We start from the raw sequence: 22,335 nt of genomic DNA on the forward strand, positions 1-22,335 counted from the left end.
GCCCGTGTTGGGCCTAGTTTGGCACGCCCGACCTGTGGCGTTATCGATAAAATATCGTTGTTGAATTCCTTTTGTTTGTTGCTTGAATGACCCTTTTAGGTCATGTGGAGGTGGGTCGGTTCGTTCAGTTTCGTTGTGCAGATCACCAATCTAAACAAAATTCACCCTGTACATTAATGAGAACACCCCATTGAAATTCCCACTTGTTTCCATATGCACAAGTTGACACACCGACAGTTATTACCATTTGAAATTACCGCCGTGAAGTGGGCGTGGCGTGCTTGTAATCGCGGAGGAAACGACCAGGAAACAACAAATGAAGATGGCGGCGCCCATGGTTGTCTGGTGATTTCGAGTGATTTTCGGTCTTTCAACAACCAAATATGCGTTGTTTCACACTTGGGCGGGGAGGAAGATGAGAAAGTGACGCAATTCACGGATAAGAGCTGGCGTAAGGTATGCGAGTGTGCGAAGGCTTGGTGCGACGCCGCAGATAGTGAAACTATCAACAAATGCCGTTTGCTGGCTGATCAAATAATGAAACTGCTGCCAATGACTGATCCTCATGCGGATGCCGGCTGTCACCGGTTCTGCTATGCGTCGTTTTGTAACAAGGATCATATAAAACATGCTGAAGCCAGGAAAAGGAAATCAGAAGCCAGCACTACTGCAGTTTCTGCTAGAGCTAGTGAGGTGGTGGGCAGACTCGAAGAGGGGCACTCGTACCACAAAATATGTAGAAAATCCCTCAGAACCTCTGTAGAAAGGGTGGCTGGCAAATCAGCTGGTGTACTGCCAAGAATTTGTGTGATATGCCAGAAAAAAGACAAATTCATCCGTGTCAAAGGAAAATCTCAACGTGATCAGTTGTCCCTGGCAGAAACACAGGATGGAGGAAAGCTCAGGGAACCTGCTGAGCAGAGGAGAGATGAACGTGATGTGAGAATAATGACAACTATAAAGGATAAAGACTGTGTGGCGCTGGCAGTTTGTTATCACCGTAAATGTTATTACGAGTATGTGAATGACACATACCACAGACAGAGTGAAAGTAAACTCCAAACTCAGAAAGTGAACTATGACTCAACATTTGACATTTTCTGTGATAAAGTAATCCAGGTGAGACTCATTGATGGAAAGCAATCTATACATATGAAGAAGTTGTGTGAGATGTTCAATGACGTACTCAGAGTATGCAAAGGTCAGGATAAGGCCAACTACCAGGCAACAAGACTGAAGAAAAGACTGCAGGAACGGTACCCAGACATGATTTTCTATCATCCACCAAAAATGTCTGAGAGGGAAGTAGTGTACATGAAGGACATTGATATTGGTTCCATTGCTCAGGCTGCTGTTGTAGACAGTAGCTCGACAACAGAAACAGAGTCAACAACAGAGGATGAAGCCAGCCAGGGTCCACAGCAGGGTGACTCAGACCTCAATTTACATGTTCTATACTCGGGAGCACTCATGGTGAGGGATGACCTGAACAAACACCAAAGTGTGGACATTACATGGCCCTACTTGGAAATGGTGGAGCTAGCACTAGAGCTTATACGGGCAACTCGTACTTCGAACTGGCCGAAACACCTTGCGATCACGAGAGCGTCAATGCCCTGGTACTTTGCGTACGATCACCTAAACTATGCAAGGAACTTACCCGTTTACTGGCGGGAAATGGCCCCGCTGGAGCACTCCCACCCGGACACCTATCAAGCGTTCATGGACGGCAAATGGACTGCCCAACGGCATACTCGTTATGAATTTAGTAGTGTTGCATGTGATCAGATCATAGAGCAGACTTTAAATAGGGACAGCAAGACCAGTGGAGGCATCATTGGTTACACTCAGAAAAGCACAGCTGTGAAGAAGTGGATCCTGTCCCAACCAGCACGTGCGGAAATCGCAAGGAAATGTGAGTCCATGACGGGTATCCACAACGAGCCCCGAATGAGAAAAGATTTGGATGTGTCAAGCTCGAAGAAGAACGAAGCAGTGGTGGTACAAGTGATGGACACAGTACTTCAAATGATTAACCCTTTCTCCGGCGCTCACCTTGAACTCGTCAATATTAGTTCAGATGTCATCGCACCGCCAGCCACTTCCGTGGACTTAATGAACGCGTATGTCAAGGGAGAGAATGCTGTCGTGCAATTCATGCGTGATCGGCTTCTCTCGGGTGAGGTCCCATTCTTCAGTCCGATTTTGAAGGCCAAATTGGCAACTTTCTCGAAGGCGCGAGGCAAGTCGGCGACTCCCCACCAGCAGACGCCGAAGATTGAAATTGCGAATGAACGTCGTCTTTTCACACGACTGCTCTTGATTGGAGAGAAAAGCAATGTAACACTCCACGATCTGCTCGCGTACCTACTGGCAAACATATCTTTCCCGCTGGCATCCGGTGATGGTTCGATTGCTAGAACGGACAAAGCCAAACTCCGCAACCATATACTGAAACTGTGTCCCGATTGCCGTGTGGATGCACGGCCTATCCAAGGTGCAACAATTGTGGATGGAATGGCCGTTATTCAGGCGATAAAGGCTGGTTCACTGCATAACACTTTCGGCAAACTGGAAGAGATGGTGCTGAACATCGTAGTGGCCAAAGCACGACATAACCAATCTTCGAGACTGGACGTGGTGTTTGATACTTACCCAAGTATCAGCATCAAGTGCCTGGAGCATGCCAGATGAGCGTGCAGGGTGGGCGATCTTCAGGTGCGAACCTTCTACGGACGTGATCAAGCCCTTCCAAAACAGTGGGCCAATTATCTCCTGAGCGGAGCCAACAAGGAGGCGTTGATAGAGTTCATCATCGAATTGTGGACGAGAAACATCTCTCCATCAAAACTGGGTGACATGCTGTTGTACGTTAATCATGCCGGCAAATGTGAGAAAAATCGAGGCGTCGAATAGTGTCATGACTGTGTCGTCAGTACCTGAACTTGAATGTGACCATGACGAAGCTGACACGAAGCTCCTGCTACATGCCGCTCACGCGGGACAGAATGAAGAGTCGGTGCGCATAGAGAGTTTCGACACCGATGTGTTTGTCTTGGCGTTGGCTCACTCGAAGTCAATTTGGGCACAAAATTTCCATCTGGTCACAGGAAGTCACAAGGACATTATCGTCGTTGACATTAAGAAGCTGATTAATGCCCGGGAAAGTTCTGTCTGCGATGCGTTGATAGGTTTGCACAATTTCACGGGAAGTGATACCACCAGTGCATTTCAATGTAAGGGCAAAACAAGGCAATTTGACTTGATGATGAAGGGTCCCCATCTCATTACCTGTTTCGGGAGCATTGGTCGAGAATTCACGCCAGATCAGAATATCATTCACGACCTGGAACAATTCGTCTGCGCCATGTACAATCAGCCGACCATGAAGAGTGTGGATGAGGCTCGCTACAAGCTATTCTGCAGCCAGTCGCTGGGAGAACAGAAGTTGCCGCCTACAAGCAACGCTCTGATGCTGCATTGCAAAAGAGTGATCAGTCTGCGATCCACCACCGCATGACTGAGAGGTTTATAGAAGCCCCTTCTCCTACATTTCACGGATGGATGGAACGCAATGGAGCACTGATTGTTCACTGGCTGAGCAAACCACGAGCGCTGAAGGAACTGTTAGAGGCGACGAAATGTAATTGCAAGAAGACGAAATGCGAGACCAACCAGTGTTCTTGCCGGTCAAAAGGACTGTCCTACGCAGAGTGCTGTGGGTGTCAAAACTGCGCCAACGATGAACAGACCCGTGCAGAAATGGAACTTATGGATGATGAAAGCGGAACTGACGATGATTCCAACGACGAACTGTGAATGCGGGTGTCACACTGCTTTTGCTGTGGTGATCTACTACACAGTAGTATTCAGGTTGGTTAGCATGTAATGGTGGACTTGAGTTTTGTAATAGCAGCAGTCAAGAGCCTAGTTCAGCAACCGCTTCAGAGCAAGAAATACTGGAGTTCTAAGACAGTAATCCTCTTGTGGCAGTTCTACTTTTCATCAGGCTGAGTCGTGCAGTCTCTTTCTCTTTGATTTAATCCGTAATAGTCAATGTAACTACCTTTAAGAGCCAGTGTGGCTGCCTTTTAAGCAAAAAGTTGCCTTGGTCCAACTCGAAGGCCTGTCTGGTCGGTCCAGACGTTTTCGGCCGGTAAAAATATGTAACTGCTTCGGTTTACGACCTTTAATTATAAACATCTTTAATAACAGTGAATATGGTTTTCTTTGATAATATATAACTCTGTATAAACATATTGTATCATTTTAAGACTTCACAAGAGTTTTCTTTGACATACATATCAGTCTAACCTTGATTCTTCATTTCTGTGTCAAAATCGTGCTTTAATGTTTGGTGTATCTTTAATTGCCAAAAAATGACCAATTATGTCACATCCTCGACGTGGAAACAAGTGGATTTGGACTCAGCGTCTAAAATGGTTTAAGTATGCCAAATTTCATCCAGATTGGTGATCTGCACAACGAAAATCATTTTCTGAAGGTAATAGCGAGTACCTCCACATGGTCTATTTACGGTGCTGAACAGCACAAGATTGTGAATGAGCTGGGTATTGTTTGCTTCAAACGAGTTTCTTTAAAAAAAAAAAAAAAACGCGTTTTTCAGCGTTTTGTTTGCTTTCTGAAAAACGTGTTGTTGTTTTGTTAACGTTTGTTTTCCTTCAGGTTAATTACACTGGCAAAACTTCGTGAACAGTTGTGTTTGTAAAATAGATATCTCGGTACTATAAACATGCCTATGAGTCGTGAATGGCTGTGGAGTTGCTGCGAGCCGTTCTGGCCAAGGAAGTGCGAGCAGCTCTGCACATCCATATCAGGTGTTGACAAGGAAGCATGGAGTGAGATGTCACGAGCTATCCAAATGGAAGCATCTGTAAACGCAATGGCTAATGTTGTTGGCCCAGCAACAATAGTTGCAGCCTCGTCAATGTACGGAAGGGCCGTGTTCTTCCCCAAATCCGAAGCTGAAGCAAATAAGGCGACAGAAAGGGATTGTTGTGGGAGGATTCTTCGTACAAGTCGAACCGCTCTCGAGTCTTGATATACGGATCACCCTGTCCAACATATACCTCCTTTCATGGCCGACAATGTAGTTGTTGCCTTTCCTGGAGCGATTGGGAGTGTAAAATCACCTATTAGGCCCGTGTCTCTAGGTTATCGTGAGCCTGCCCAACGTCATGTCCTGTCTTTCAAAAGACGGGTCTCAATCGAGTTGAGAAATGACGCGGAATGTGAGGAATCCTTTGTTATTCCTTTTGAAGGTAAGAGTTAAAAGATATTTTATATGACTAATGAGCTTTGTTGTTTTGTATGTAAGGCAAAGGATCACATGAGAGCAGACTGCCCTACTATCTAAAAAGAAGCATCTACTCTTCAGTACCCTGACAAGCCGAAGGAAAACACAAGTATCATTTCAGAAGCTTCTGTATTGTCTTCTCATCCTGGCCCTTCTTTTGCTGAAGATCAATGGCAGACAGTGAGGGTAGGGAAGGGGAAGAGAGCGCAGAAGAGAATATCAGAACCAGAAGACTACTACTACTACGACTCTTTAATGGCCACAATGAATCTGACCATCGTATCTGCTCGATCGCTGAACATTTTGGCCCGAGTCTTTCATGAACCGGCTGGCCAGGCCTGGCAGCCAGAATTGCAGAAACCTACTAAAATAAATAATATGAATCCACCATACGGAAAAGCAACCCCTTGGGTGGCAGGTCGTCATTAGGATAGCAGGCAGGCAATGAGAATCCCGGTGCAGCATCGCTTCCCCATTGTCACGGAGCTGCGAGTGGATTGAAATTGCTCGTCACACCGTACTTCCTGCACTGCTGACGAAGTCGCATCGTAAGTGAACGGCCATTTGACCATCTGTTCTCCTCGTCGATTGCAAACGGCAAAGCACCGGTGGATGTGACACCTTCTGTCAGACACCATGATTTCCATAGGAAATCATTGCCAATTTCATCTTCACCAGCAGTCACCGAAAGCTGCGCAAGTGCAAAATCTGAGCCTCATTAATGCAACATTGAGTCACTTGGTCATTGTGACCTGACATTGATGGTCGTTGCTAACCTCAGACAATTATCTCACCCCTGCCAGAAATATTATTCAGTGTATTTGTATCACACAGTTCTCATAAAGTGTATAAATATATATATATATATATATATATATATATATATATATATATATATATATATATATATATATATATATATATTTTTTTTTTTTTTGCCGCAAAACCGAGGATTCTGTGCAAGTCAACTCTCTTAAAAACAACAAGTAATCTTCATGATTAATTTTAATTCCTGCAGAAAATGTTCTTATTCTCTTATTCATTAATCCATTTCTTCTTCTTTTTAAAACAAATTTCTTTTAGCCATTGCTTTATCAAATTTGTGAGTTTTAAAGAGAATGTCGTCCCACTTATTAATTTTTACTGTGTCCGCTGCAGTTTAATTTTCCTATGAGGGTCAAGTTTGTTTTGCATCATTATGAGTGATCTCATCATCCATGAACGGAAGACTTTCTGAAGCTTTAGTGAAACCCAATTTAAGGAAAATCAATGAAGGTGAGATATAAAATGTCAATTGTGCTCATCTTGCCTGCACTGTATTTCCAACTAACTCCAAATCAGACTGAACTAGAAGGGCACTCGGTAGAGCGCGTACCTCTGCCACGTAATGCCTGATCCACGAGAACATGAATCAATAACAGGCCAAATACATTTTTGAAATATCATCCTATACAGTACTATATTGTTTTTGGCCCTATCTGTCAATGGTGAAGCATCACTTAAAAAATTATAGTAGGTGGATCCGGAGCCAGATCTTCACTAAAATCTAATCAGTTCGTCCTTGTCACACACCGAACCTGTCCACAAAATTCATCCAGATCCGTCCACCACTTTTTGAGATATCCTGTACACAGACAAACAGAGAGATTAGCAGACAGAAAGAGGTGAAAACATAACCTCTTTCACCTTTGGTGGTGGAGGTAAATATGCTCCAATACTGTCATTTAGTGTGGTTATGTACCCATCTGGGATGAGGCAGCCTAACAACCACACAGCTTATTTTAGTTTCACTTTCTCGTTTTCCACTTTTTGTGAGAATAATATGTTTGGGTGAGGGAGGATTTTTTGGAAAGAGAGACAGAAAAAAAAAAACTCAACAGAACCCACTCTCATGATCCTGGGGTCAATGGTTCAAACCAAAAATTCTATGTTGATTTGTCCATTGTCTATTAACATACTATATTTATAATATCCTTGATATTCATTGAAAGGTACATTGGATTACGAATAAAAAAGGAGAGGTAGAGACGGTCATCCCTCTTCCCCCTTACTATTTACCCTGGTGGATATTTACAGTATAATTTTTTTTATCTCAGATATATTTTACAATCATCCATGATGATAAATAGAGCTTGTGTGGATGTAGCTATGTCAGCAATATTCACTTGTCGATTGGTCGTGGCACTGAGGTGATGAAAATATTGTTGATTACGTTGCGGTTTCTTTATTACGTGCTTTCCTCACCTCATGTTTCCTCACCTCTCATAGCAGCAATTACAATATTGGTTTTCATATTGGCAATTTCAACAAACAAATAAAAAAACAACAACATTGCATTACAGACGTTTTTTGGAGATGTACATAAACATTAATCTTTGCGTGTGACGTGTATATCAAACAGCTGCGTGTGACGGGTATAAAAATGAATTGACTGTATTTTTTAAAAAAAACATGTTAATTTGGCAAATGGCTTGGAAATGGGGTGTTATCAAATATATTTGCTTTGAAACTCACAAAGGGGAACCATTTAACCTTTTAAAGCACACCTGATTCATCTATACTAATAAATGTCAGTGTGTGTCATTCCATCAACATACATTTTTTGTTGCAGTTCTGCGAAGCTGGCACTCCCACAAGGCAATAGCATCCAACATATAGCGATCCCCAGACAGTTATCTCGTTAGTATTCATTCAGTTAGCCCTTCCAAACGTCTAGTGGGTGAATGGGACAAGATGTGTTGTGTAGGGCTTTCAATTAGGTTTTCAATCCCCCTATTCTTTCACTTATTTTATTCTATTCACTATATTTCACACACGAACCCCGCCATGCGTGCATGCACACCATGAGCCGGACAGTGACATCATAAAGAGTGACCGCAGTGTCTTCATCCAAGCCATGTGCCGTTTCCCTATTCAAACGGCGTGCCATTAACCAACTGACATCTCACCTCAGACCCTCACCATGCTCACCACAACGTCACAACACTCATCTTTATCACTACAAACCCCTTCCAAAAAATCCCCACAACAACATACACCTGACCTCTTCACCATAAATGCCACACCCGCTACCAGTCACTTCAACCGCATCACCACAATCGCCTCAACCACTTACCAAATGCTTCAACAACCTTATCGCAGATGCCATGACGCTTCCCATATCTCACTATAACCGCCGCAACTGCCATCAGGTCCCTGGATGCTCACAACAGTCAGTGGGGATGTCTTTCTGTAACATTAGGGGAAGGAGGACATAGCAGGTGCCTGCGAGCCAGAATACTATGGCATGTAGCTCGAGGTGCGAATGTGCACTGGGATTCATTTGGCAACTTCTGGATAGCTCTGGCGCTCCTCAAACTAACAGCATTTGGCTGGAGTCCAGTGCACATTGGTGGCCATAGAGCGTTCCCGAAAACCCGCGCCCCATAGAAATTACAGAGCTCCATTGCGTGCCAGACCCTGAGAGCGACTGAGGCCATTTTCAGCTCCAGAGTCTGGTGGGGCAGGGCAACTTCTCAGGGTGGTGTCTACGCACGAATGGAGACATGCAGAAAAGTCTACAGGTGAGTGAATATAAATCAATGAAAAATCAAATGCAGGTGAGTGACCCGAGACAATAGGGAAGCACGATTCATATATATGTATATATATATATATATATATATATATATATATATATATATATATATATATATATATATATATATATATACATACACACACACACACACACACACACACACACACACACACACACACACACAGTGATTTTCTTTCTTTTATTCGAGAACCCAAAGTCATTCCCATACACTAAAATCTATATCAGTTAGGAACCTGATATTTTGCGAAAATATCGCCTAATGTTACAGAAAGAGGGGACATGATCCACACAAGTGATTGCCTTACATGAAGTGCTGATAGTGTCCACCACTGTGTTGTAGGAACAAATTCATTCTTCGCAGCATGCTCTCCAACATCGTGTAGCATTTCTTAGGAAATATTGCTGATTGTGTCACTGATTATTGCCGCCTTCCTCACGCTGGAATATGAACAGTGAGATTGTTGTGCAAAACGTCTAAGAGATTTCCTCGGGCTTGTTTCCATTCCTTTCCGCAATTCAGCCACTTTCTCTGGTGTAACAACACTTGGTTGGCGCATGTGCTTTTAAACTTTCATGCAACCTGTTTCTCTGAACTGTTTCACTAGTTTCCATATCACTGATTTTGAAGGTGTGGTGTGGCTACAAAAGCGACTTTTAAATGCAATTTGACATTCCCTCAAGGATGCATTCTTCATTTAATATTCAATCAGAAAAACGTGTTCTTCCACAGTGAGTGCCATTGCGTGACTGAGTGAAAACCATTAAACGTCACTGCCGGGTCACGTGACAAATCACGTGATATCTCATAACTCTCAGGATCATGTTACGTCTTTCTGTAATATTAGGCTACATTTACGCAAAATATTAGGTTCCTAACTGATATAGTTTTTAGCGTATGGGAACTATTTAGGGTTCTCGATTAAATAAATAAATCACCCTGTTCATACATATATATTGTTGCGGGCCGGGGGTCGGGTGAGAAGACCACAAGGTGGGGGAAGCTATGTCGGTTCCCACCAGATTCCCCGGAATTGTAGGCCGTCGCACATGGATAATTCGGTGACGCGGCGAGTTGCTTAACCGACCGTGGACGCCAATAACTGAACCGCGTGACCTAGGGTCCTCCTGTCTCTGGGTTAATCGGGTTACCTAATTACTCACGTGGTTTAATTACCAGGGAACATGCCCTCCGTACGCCTTGTCCGAACCGGATCACTCTACCGGATTGGATCACTTTACCTGATCGGATGCTGAGCGACACTGCCAAGGATGTACCGGCTAAAAGGAACGGATCATTGGGAAGAAAGTCCTGGCTAAACTAGGATTTGGACCATGCTGGATCAATGAAAAAACCACAAAGACGAGCTGGGAACATTCCTAATGATAATTGATTAACAGTGGGCGAGGCAAGGTATGTGGTACGATAAAGATTTATGGGGTGTGTTGTGCAGGTGTGGTGCAGCAAATAAACAGGCAACTTATAAAACGGGACACAGAGCAGACTTAATGCAAAATTAAAAACAATAATAATGATAACGATCTTCTGCAGCCTTATTTAGGCAGACAGGCGCCAGGACACACACACACGCACACACACAGACACAGAAAACCCAATGAAGAGAAAGTTTTGAACCAGGAAGGTGGGGGTGGGGGGGGGAGTTGAGGCTGTGATCTTGGTACCTTTGTGCTTGATAGCACGACGTGCCACCAATACATTTCGGGGGGGGGATGCTCTGCAGTGCGGTACCCGACAGTGAGCGCATCGTCTCTGGCTTCAGCCACACGTGTGGAGACCTTGTTCGTGAAGGAGGAGCTTGAGTGGAGAAGGGGCGGAGTCCAGAGTGCGAGGGCGGAATTGTAGGCGGGACTAGGTAGGCAGGTGGGGTCGACGTCATGTGGGCAGAGATGAGGGGCGGAGTACAGACAGCAGGAGGCGGGTCATGGCGGTGTTGACGAGGTGAGAGCGAGAGACAGGCGGAGAAAGAGCAAAAGGAGGGACTGCTCCAACCTTTATAGGGCCTGCCGCACGGGGGGAGGGGCCATGCTGAATCGAAACATCATCACCTGAATCGGGCGCTCCGATTGGCCCCGACCCATCACGTGGCCCGCCAACTTTGGCCGGAAACTGCCTCACTTTGTTTCCGGCAAGGCCTTCCCAGACTGCGGGAATAGTCCGTTCCGACCCAACGAGATGACATGAATCGCCCACACCAAAATTGGCACACGAATCGTCCTGAAAAAACCCCCGGGCCGTGCCTGGGCGACCGGTTGAGGGTCCCGCATGCCCGCTCGGGCGTTCGACCAGCATAGATCAACGCGCTCGCTCCGCGCGCGCCAACGTGGCACGCACTGTACATTCCCCGGCTCGATCGCAGCTTCGCTGGCCGAAGAGACGACAAGACGTTCACCATCCATAGAGAATCCACTGCTGCCAGCGAGGGCTGAAGGTACATCATTATGGATAAATCCATGCATGTTTCGCAAGCGGTGTACGTGTCTGCTTTCGAGCACATTCCATACAGTGCGCGGGGTTCGGCCATTACGCAAGTGGCCAGCGCTCGCGTTCACACGACTCCGCCAGCATGTGTGCAGGGAGAACACCAATATGTGTCAGATATTGAGGTTGAAAAGGAACAAGCCGCTTCTACTCCGCACACTCGTATCCCATCCAACATGGTGTGGAGTCGTTTTTATCGGCCTCCGTACACGTTTCGTGCAGCGTGGGCATCGTGCTGGCTGTGTTTCCTGTATTGTGAAAAAACACCATTCATGGGGCCTCTGAAGAGGTATTCATTCGCATGTCTTTTTAATGCAACCGGCAATCCTCCCCAGATCATCGGAAGCTCGAGTCGATAATCCCGCACTGCCAAATGCACCACATGACTTACCGCACACGTTGGGTTTAGGGCTCGCCCGGGAACGAGGATCTCTGTGCAGCAGTTCCTTCACAGCGGCGCCGCATGCGCTGGCCTCCATGAGGCCCCACCTTACAGCGAAGGTGCACAAAGCTGATTTACCTCAGGAATAATCAGACTAAAAGAAGAGTAGGGATGAAATTAAGGAGAAAATGATTTCAGCAACCCTAACTATTAGATCATCACAACGCATTCCCTTGTTGTCCCGCTAAACAAAAGGAAAGGGACTATCTACACGTATAATAATGGAATAACTGCCTTGGGACACCTACCTGTTGAGTGCATGCGGTTCGGAGAACCGTAACAATATATATATATATATATATATATATATATATATATATATATATATATATATATATATATATATATATGTATACATATTGCTGCACAGAGATATATATATATATATATGTATATATATATATATATATATATATTGTTACGAATTCTGGCCCGACCGGCATGCGATCGGCCACGTAACTCGAATCGCGACGCCCACCGGAACGGACAATTCAGTCGTGACCCTCCTGGAACTACCGCCAGGAGCCAGTCACGGGTGGGGGTTTAACCACACCACGATCGTGCCAATTGCCCACCCGAGCAGGATAGGGTTGCTCGCCAAATTCGACCTACCTAAGTACCTGCGCGAGTGGTCGACCGGGCGATCGTACCTCACCGCAGGTCGACTTCGGACACGAACCGCTGAAGCGGCTCGTTCCGTGCTGCAGGGATAACCGAGCGGAGTTATCGTCGACCTCGACGGTTCAGATTATTTATCGGGAACTTACACCCACTATCAATCCCTTACGTGATGCAAGATGGAAATTCAAACAAAGGAATGGACGCAGCGAAACGGGGAACAATTAGACAAGCAAGCATCTTTATTTCACACACACACACAACACACGCACGTAAGGCAGTAATGCAAGTGCAGCAAAAGCAGCAAAAGCAAAAGCACTACCACCGACTATAATTATTTACAACACTTAAACAATTATACTTGTCGGGACTCGGCGCCACATCATTCATTCAAAATAAACAGGAAAGACCTCCCCATAGGCAGGGAGGTAGACGGGGTCCGTGGACCAAGTGTGCGCGGAACCTGGAGGAGCAGCCAGGTCCACGAAATTGAAAAGGTCTTACCTGCATCCTCATGACTCGATGGCGGGCAAGCCGCAATATCAGCGCAGCTGCGCCCCGACTCTGTGCCCCTGGCGTGGTCGGTGAACCCTCTCCGGCATGCTCCGCGCAAGCACGGTTTGGTCGGTACCACGGTTAGGGTGGGGAATGAACGGGGCCACCGGCACTATCTCAGCGCGGATGGGGAGGGGGGGAATTGTTGATGCTCAGGGTCGAGCGAGGGGAATGGCTGGCTGGCTTGGTCGCTTGTGAAAGCCAAGGTGGCTCGATTCCATCGACGAGACTCACCAACGACCAGCGACGAGACTCACCAACGACGAGAAAAGCGACCCCCACACCACTGCGAGTTCCCTACAGACTCGCGTCTTTTATAGACCGGGGGAGGAGCCTGTATGCAGATTTTAGGATCAAAACGCGATTGGAGGGGGGGCCACACCACCCTCTGTTCAGCCATTGGTGTGGCAAAAAGGGGCGTGAGCCTCTTTTGATCCGAATTCCTTCCTGAGAGGAATTTTCATTCATCGCGCTTGGAGGCGGGGCCACACCGCCCGATGCTCGCCCATTGGACGGAGTAAAAGGGGCGTGAAGCCTTCCTGATCCGAATTTCTCTTCCGTAAAGAATCCACATTCATCGCGCTTGGGGCTTGCTGCGTTCGGCAGCAATCACCGAACGGCTTCGGACAGTACGACGTTCGGTGTTGACTGGTGGTGGGGTCGATGGTTGTGGAAGGAGAAAGGCGAAGGTGGTGGGGGGTTTGCTGTGGTGGTTTGGTGGTTGGTGGGCGTCGTTTGGGAATGGCGGTGAAGCGATGTTTGCGGGATGGAGTTCTGGAGGTAAAGAGGCAAAGGTGGTGGTGTTTGAGTTGTTGGCGGCTTAATGGTCCAAAATAATGATAGAGAAAGAAAAATGGCTAACTCAAAGCGTCGCAGCCCGGATGAATCACACATATTCCCTCTAAACAACAGGTGTGGGCTATAACAACACATTAACTTATTGATATATCTCACCTGAGGACCCTTTAAGGTGTATTGCGAATTTCCACAGCCGTAACAATTTTTTAATATATATATATATATTTTTTTAAATATATATATATATATATATATATATATATATATATATATATATATATATATTTTTTACGTTGGATGCCCTTCCTGACGCAACCCTGGTCGCCTCTTATGACACAGGAATAAGGATTGGGTTTCGCCATGATTCTGGGCTGCCCTGCACCTTCTCATAGCGCGGCCCAGCACAGAGCTCCCGTCCTCAAGCAATCCTCCAACCCAAGCCTCCGAGTAGCCGGATTATAGGCGCACACCACTACGCCCGGTTATGTATGTGTGTGTGTGTGTGTGTGTGTGTGTGTGTGTATATGTATATATATATATATATATATATATATATATATATATATATATATATATATATATATATATATATATATATACATATATACATATATACATATATACATATACACACAGTACATGTATGTAACCTCCTTACTTACTGGAGTAGTGAGGCATAATAAGTGTCTCATAACAGCCAAAGTTGCACGAAATGTGAGCAACAATGGGTGTCCGCCACATGAGCAACGTTGTTTCCACATGGCTGCACATCAAACAGGAGGTTGCATTGTGATCGAGCATAATAAGAAAGTAAAACAAAGCCCTTCCCACCTAATCAATGTAATGGGGCATTCAACGCCATGTGCATGCGCACCACTTTTCCTCCCATCCGGATTGCCTCAGCAGGTCACACTCGAGTTTATTTCAGAGACCAAGGATTTAAATGTCAGAAGTAAAGTACACTGGAGCTGCTGACCATGATTTCACCCCTTCTATGGACTCATCAGGACGACATACCACACAATAGTTTATTTGTCACAATGCAAACCCAGTCGGTTTAATAATGTATTTAACATCCTTACTTGATGGAACAGTGAGGCACAGATCGCTTCCCATAACAGCGGAAGCTGCATTGTGTGAAAGTTGTATGAAGAAATCCATTTTGCATTTGTATGCCAAAGTACTTTTAAGAAATGTGTTGGACTGTTCAGTAATTGCATGGATGACTGCTTACAAGAGTAGTGGTTGTAGGACGTGAAGTATTTCTCCACTAACACAGTAGAACTGGAGCATATGGCCAAGCTGAAGATGGTTTGTATTCAGGAGTGGTTTATTGATACTCTTTCAAACCACAGACACCGAGCCGTAACCATACAGACTACATTCTGAAGTGTGCTTCATGGGGATTTTAAAGAACCATTACAAATATGGTTTCAGCTTCCAAAGGTGATCGCCATGGTTCATGTGCACTTTATGCCATTTTCTTCTTCACCAAAATATCAGACATTTCCCGGGGCAATTCTTGAGGCGGAATAGTAAAGAAAACAATAAGAATGTATTGGTTTTAAATTCCCATTTATTAATGTTTTTTATAGCCATTGGTGAGTGTTCTTACAGATTCTACAAAAGGTCACATACCCAAGGGTTTTATTGTAAAAGTTAAATTTAAAAGGAAGAAACCGTCTCATCTCTCTAAACTCTTGGCTTCTTTGTCACTCGTATGTGTAACGAATATTGACTTACTTGATGTGAATTTCCATGCAGTGAACTTTCACTCATTTCAATCGATATTTTCCAGATACAATTCAAATTAGTGAATATTTGAATAGGCAAGATTAATTACCTCCACCACAGAAGGTGAAGGACGTGATGTTTTCACCCCTTTCTGTCTGTTTGTCTGTCTGTTTGTTTGTTTGTGTGCAGGATATCTCAAAAAGTTGTGTACGCATCCAAATTAAATTTGGTGTACAGGTTCAGTGTGTGACAAGGACGGGCTGATTAGATTTCAGTAAAAATCTGGATCAGGATCTGACTACTAGATATCAAGCATGATATCTCAAAAGTTGCGGACGGATTTGGATGAAACTTGGTGGACGTGTGTGTGTGTGTGTGTGTGTGTGTGTGTGTGTGTGTGTGTGTGTGTGTGTGTGTGTGTGTGTGTGTGTGTGACAAGGAGAGATTCAATTTTGGTGAAGATCCGAATCTGGATACGAGAATTATTTAATTTTAAAAGTGATTCTTCACCATTGAGAGATAGGGCCAAAAACGATATCGTCCTGTATCTCATGATATTTCAAAAATGCATTGGGTCCGATATGTTCTCGTGAATCAGGCATTACATGGCGGAGGTACGCGCTTGACCGAGTGCCCTTCTTGTTTAGCTATTCAGTTATTCCCACCCCTACCCAACTTAACCCATAATCAAGTTGGCAGATGGAATGTTGTCCGTACTGAACTGTGTTCTAGTTTTCCTACAAAACCCTTACAGAACCATGTGTGATATACCATATCACATTGTATATGTGATACAGGTCGCCACGAGTACTTTTACTGCACTGTGCAGTACCATGGGCATTGCAAAAAGGGTAGTTTTGAGGCACACGTTATACATCAAAATAAACGACTGTGCTCAACCCAATAGTGCATCTCCATGCTTTCCATACAATTACAACACAACTCTTATTCACGTACCTGTCTGGTCTTTATTGTAACTCATGCAATGAAGTACACTGGAGAAAGACTGAAGTAATCGGGACTATTCGGCACTCAAAACTTCCTTTCTATGTTGTGCACTAGGAATATGCATGCTATGGCTAACAACTTAAGTCTTAAAGGAATGAATGGTGAAGGATAATCTGGATCAACTAGAAGTCATCATCCAGGATAATTGAAGCACAGTCCTTACAGCAATAGGTATGGGCCTTCCATCTCTGAAGGTGAATGGCAAATTTGAAATTCCCAATTAAAAAAAACATGCAAAAAAATATAAAAATAATTACAAAAAAAGGTTAAATGTCCAAATTTTCTCAGATAATGGCAACACAAGCAGAATCGCATAAAACTAATGATTGTACTATATTCTCAAGAGGCAATTCAGGACAAAGGTGTAGGCATTATGTCACACCAAGTGCAGGTATGATGAATGGATATACACAAAAAGGATTTCAAGAAGTTGCCAAAACATTTCAACATCGTCAAATAAAGACAAATGAAGATGTATCGGAAAGTAAATTTAAATATATATATATATATATATATATATATATATATATATATATATATATATATATATATATATATATATATATATATATATATATATATATATATATATATGTTCAGAGCAGTGATTGCGATGAAGTGAAACGAGATGACATCACACAAAAGGACCATCAAAAAACAACGATCATTCAACGAAAATAATTGCATTCAGCTTAATCCAAACTCAATTCTCAACACAAATGCACCACTCCAAACCCCAATATTTATACTATCGCATCAAGGCCAGCAGTAACTTTCACCCTTACCTTTCCATTAACTTCTCTCCTTATTCAGTGTTATGGCTTCCACCATGACCATAGTGAATGCACCTACTTAGGCATGGTATCATCTTATCCGTGATATTAAAGAAAAGATGGACTATAGCATGGTGCATGTGTATGCAGGATGGTCCTGTGTTTGAGGTAAATGCAGTTTGTTGTTTCCATAAAATGTCTAGAAAAGTGACATAAGTGAATGAATAGATGCGGGTTTTAATTACTGTCTCATAAACACCATATATAGCCAATTGTTACAGTTAATTAAAAAAAAATCAAGCCTGGTTGAATGAGATATGATGGAATCCATAGGATGTGGCAATATATGCATTTTGAATTAGTGTTCGAATTATTTTCTCAAGAATCATTTTATTTCATTGATTCAAAAGCCTTTTTTTGCCAAAAAAAAATATTATTCACATTGAATAAGTTGCTCGGAAAATTATATTACTCTAATATGATTCTGACCCGATTATCCAGACTTGTTGATGGAATGGTTGGAGTGTCCAATCCGAGTCTGGGAGGTCGGTGGTTCAAACCCTGGCTGAGCCATACCAAAGATTTTTTAAATGGTACATGCTGCTTCATTGTTTGATGTTTAGCACTTCAAGGGATAAAAGCATGGACAATCCCCAGAACTTGGCATCAATGAAGAGGAGGAAATTCCTCCTTAGGAAATGCTGAGTGAGGTGAGAAAGGTAAACAACTGTTGTGACATTGCTGATACCCAGAGTACCCTGGGAAGTGAAGACATGCAGTGCTTGTTTGTCTTGTCTAACAGTCTTGGTGTGTGTGTGTGTGTGTGTGTGTGTGTGTGTGTGTGTGTGTGTGTGTGTGTGTGTGTGTGTGTGTGTGTGTGTGTGTGTGTGTGTGTGTGTCACAGCTCCATTTCAAACTTAAATCATGTACAGTATTAAGTTATTATGCCTGGTGTTGGCTTAATGGTTAGGGTGGTGGGCTTTGGATCCTCAGATCCTGAGTTCAAATCCCACTCGGCTGTTGAATGAATACCAGGTGGGGTTGACTCTGCCTGTCATCCTTCCAAGGTCGGCAAAATGAGTGTGTCATTTTGTATGTGTATCCTGTGTCTTACTTATCCTGATATATGTGTATATACCCAGGTCAAAAAACCAGTAAAGACCAGTAGCTTACTGGTCAACTGGTACCAGTTGAAAACCAGTAGCCAACTGGTACCAGTAAAGCCAGTTGGTTTCTTACTGGTTTTAATATGGAAATTGGAATAGAGTGATATATTACCAGTTGAAATACATGTATTTAACTAACTGGTATCAACTGGGACCAGTACATTGTAACTGGTATCAACTGGGAGACCAGTACATTGCAACTGGTATCAACTGGGACCAGTACATTGCAACTGGTATCAACTGGAACCAGTAAGACTTTAACTGGTACAAATATGAGCTACTGGTTTTTTCAACTGGGAAATTGGAATTCTGACTGAATTTAACTGGTACCAGTTGAAACCAATAGAGACCAGTTAAAGACCAATTAGAACCAATAGAGACCAGTTGAAAATGTGTACTGGTTTTAACTGGTTTTTTGACCTGGGTACTTATCCTGTATGTGTATCCTGATACTTACTGGTATCCTGTGTCGGAGTGGCCACCCGTCCAGGATTGTGCCCAATAGCCAAGGAGACTGCTTCGGCAGCACAAACGCTCTGCATAGAGTATGGTTCCAATGGATGGATGGATTAAATTATTCTGAAATAACAGCTCAGACACTTTCCTTTTGAAATGTTTGATTTGGGGTCTTATTCCTGACTACATCATCCTTGTTTTCACAGGCAGGATGTGGTATCAATGAGTACGTCATATTTGAAGTGGACGTTAAGCTGGCTATCTTGTCTGCTAGCCTCGGAAAGTTAAATATCCCATGATAACTTTGAAAATGTTCAGCCATTACATGCCCGTAACCAAATTCCAAACTCCTTCCATAATGTACAGGAAGATCTGCATCAGCAACTCATATGTGCCCCCAGAAATGAAGCAAGCTATCTGGTGCATATGCATTAATTACCAAATAAAATGCTATTGCATAGGTAAAAAGTATGAAAGTATTTTGAGTTATCTTTGTGTTTTGTTAATTTTCCTAACTAGTACACCCACTCCCGACATGACCACCCCAACCCCCCCCCCCCGTCCCTCCATGTGGGAGGGGTTACATTATTATCCTTATTATTATTGCCAATTATTATTACTATTGTTTATATTATTATTAACAGCAGGAGTAACTGTTAAAAATGTAATCATCCATGTTTGTGGTTTATCATATTTTTTTACTTCCAGCAGCCAGTAGGAGTGCCCCACAAAACACCACAATAAGCCAATTATGCACATTAACTTGGCATTTGTCCAAGGAGGAAAAACCCCTTGGGGAGATGGGATATTATTTGGAGTACTAATATTGGTTTGTAATAACATGAATATTATGCTATTAGCATTGGTGTTGTTTTTACTTTTGTTCTTAGAAGTGGCCTCGGAAAAACACCATGATAAGCCAGATCTTAATACGGATATACACCTCAACACAGATTTCGCCCAAGGTGCAAAACCCCCTTAGCGAAGGGGTGGAATTAAGTCGTTACAACCTCCATTGTGTGACCCTGAGTCCTCCTGTCAAGTTTGGTTGAGATTGGATAAGGAACGACCGAATGTATCACAGTCAGACAGACAGACAGACACCAACTTGCGTATTTTAGTGATAATGGCACTGAGATCAAAAACAAACGTATTGATTGTTGGAAAGCTAATTTCATACTTGGTGACATTTCTTGCCAGTATTAAAGCAAAATCGCATGATAAAACTTGAATGTTTCACGTCCAGATATGATTTACAGTGTGCATATTCAACATCATCACAACGACGTTTTATGTAAGTTCTGTTGATTTATGTGCTGTAATTAGGTATTTTAAAAAAAAAAAATGAAACTCATTCATTTGTGATTTGCAATACCTTAGTCGGAATCATTTTTGTGTTTTTGTTTTTCTCCTCGATCATTTTGGGACATAAAATACTAATTAAAAAACAGCCTGCTCATATCCCTGTGCATGATATAAATTCCCGTTCTTCTCCCCAGTCCTTCTCCAATCTAAACCCCCTATCCCCATTGACATTAAGTTGATACACTCATATATTGAATCAATGTGGTGCCGAGAGAGTACAGGCAGGTATTACAGGCCAAATGGTCTCCTCCTGTGTCCAAGATCCTTGTAAATCCTTGTATATCAATGTAAGGGTGAATATCATTGAGATATGCAACACTTGTACACATTTTCTTTTCTAAAAATGACTTTAAGTAGTATGCCATGAATATATATAGCTCATGTAGGATATTACAATGGTTATCATGTAATTTATTTTTACATTTTCCATGTCAATGTATATCAATTCATACATATTTAAGCAAATCGACGGATGCATATTATGGCTTTAAAACAGGTAACAATTTGTTGTACCTTAGTTGAACCGAAACATTATTTTATCAACGCAAAATTGTAGTTCTAAAATTGCTGTGATATGGAACTCACACTGTCATATTTCATGTTTATGCACATTGTACATAAATGTATACTAAAGTTGAATTGCCTTTCACATGCATTGAATGCGTAAGTTCCAATCTCCTTTTACTTTTTCTCTACCCCTGCGAAACAAAAATCATCTGAGGTCGAAGCAGGCGTATTGACAAGTGCAAGGATGAAAAACTCTACCCGCTGAAAGAAACACACCAATGTCATTGCCAGAACTTCTCTACACGCCCTGTAGGACCCTGGTCAGATTGCCTGCTGCCAGAAACTATAAGTCCCTCGGGTGCCATGCTGAGCCCGGCTGAACGTCGTGCAAGCAATGACAACTTGTGTGGCAGAGGCACCAGGAGTCGCACACTGGCTTGCTTTGACATCGCTGGCTTGCTCATGCCAATGGCAAAATGTGGCCCAGACCGTAAGTATGATAAACTGGCCTTCCGTCTACTGCTCTGTTTTGTATCTGTGTATATACGAGGGCCAGTCAATATTTAACCTTAAAATATTTTTCACAAATTGTTTATTGCATGTACATGTGTAACAACTGTGTTATTTTTCAACATAATCTCCATTGCGTTCAATGCATTTTTCCAGCGATTTACTAATTGCCTGGATTCCTCTTTTTTTTCAATATATATATATATATATATATATATATATATATATATATATATATATATATATATATATATATATATATATATATATATATATATATATATATATATTTAAATATATATTTATATGAAATAAAATATTTTGGCTGCTTGTGTCGGCATTCGTGCACCGCCTCTTGGACCTCTTCATCATATCAGAAAGTGGTTCTACCAAGCACCTCTTTTAGTGGCCCAAACATGTGGTAATCTGAAGGGGCAAGGTCTGGTGAGTATGGTGGATGAGGAAGACACTCAAAATGTATCTCCTTGATTGTTGCAGCTGTAGCGCGGGCAGTATGGGGCTGAACATTGTCATGCTGCAGCAAAACATCGGTAGTGAGTAGTCCATGAAGTTTTGATCTTATTGCTGGTTTCAGATTATTTTTAAGGAGGTCGCAGTATGATGCACTGATGACTGTAGTCCCTCTGGACATGTCATGCTCTAAAAGTAGGGCTCGGCTATCCCAGAAGAGTGTCGGCATCACTTTTCCAGCGGATGGCTGTGTGCGGAATTTTTTGGGCTTTGGTGAAGTTGAATGGTGCCACTAATTGCGTGCCCATCCCCAGTCACTACACGCTGTAAGAAAGTGTCACTTTCTGTTTCATAATATCGCAGAAGTTCTTCACATGTGTCCACTTGCCCTTCTTTCACTTTCGTTGTGAGTTGTCTCGGTACCCACCTTGCAGACACTTTGCGGAACCACAGCACATTGTGAATGATATGGGGTGCTGAACCATGGCTGATGTTCAATTGGGAGACCACTTCGTTC

At 43.1% G+C, this 22,335-nt stretch overlaps 1 protein-coding gene across 1 annotated transcript in view; it reads left to right on the forward strand.

Annotated features, from left to right (window-relative positions):
• The window catches only part of LOC147029798 (thrombospondin type-1 domain-containing protein 7A-like), an 879,531-nt gene that overhangs the window by 836,683 nt on the left and 20,513 nt on the right, over positions 1-22,335 (forward strand). Inside the window, exon 16 of the mRNA XM_085872138.1 lies at positions 21,052-21,327. Coding sequence (XP_085728264.1) covers positions 21,052-21,327 — 276 coding nt within the window. The remainder of the gene's footprint in view (positions 1-21,051; positions 21,328-22,335) is intronic.

This window comes from Eptatretus burgeri, chromosome 3, assembly GCF_056783735.1.
Source record: "Eptatretus burgeri isolate ZD-2024b chromosome 3, Ebu_testis_v1, whole genome shotgun sequence".
Taxonomy (NCBI): Eukaryota; Metazoa; Chordata; class Myxini; order Myxiniformes; family Myxinidae; genus Eptatretus; species Eptatretus burgeri.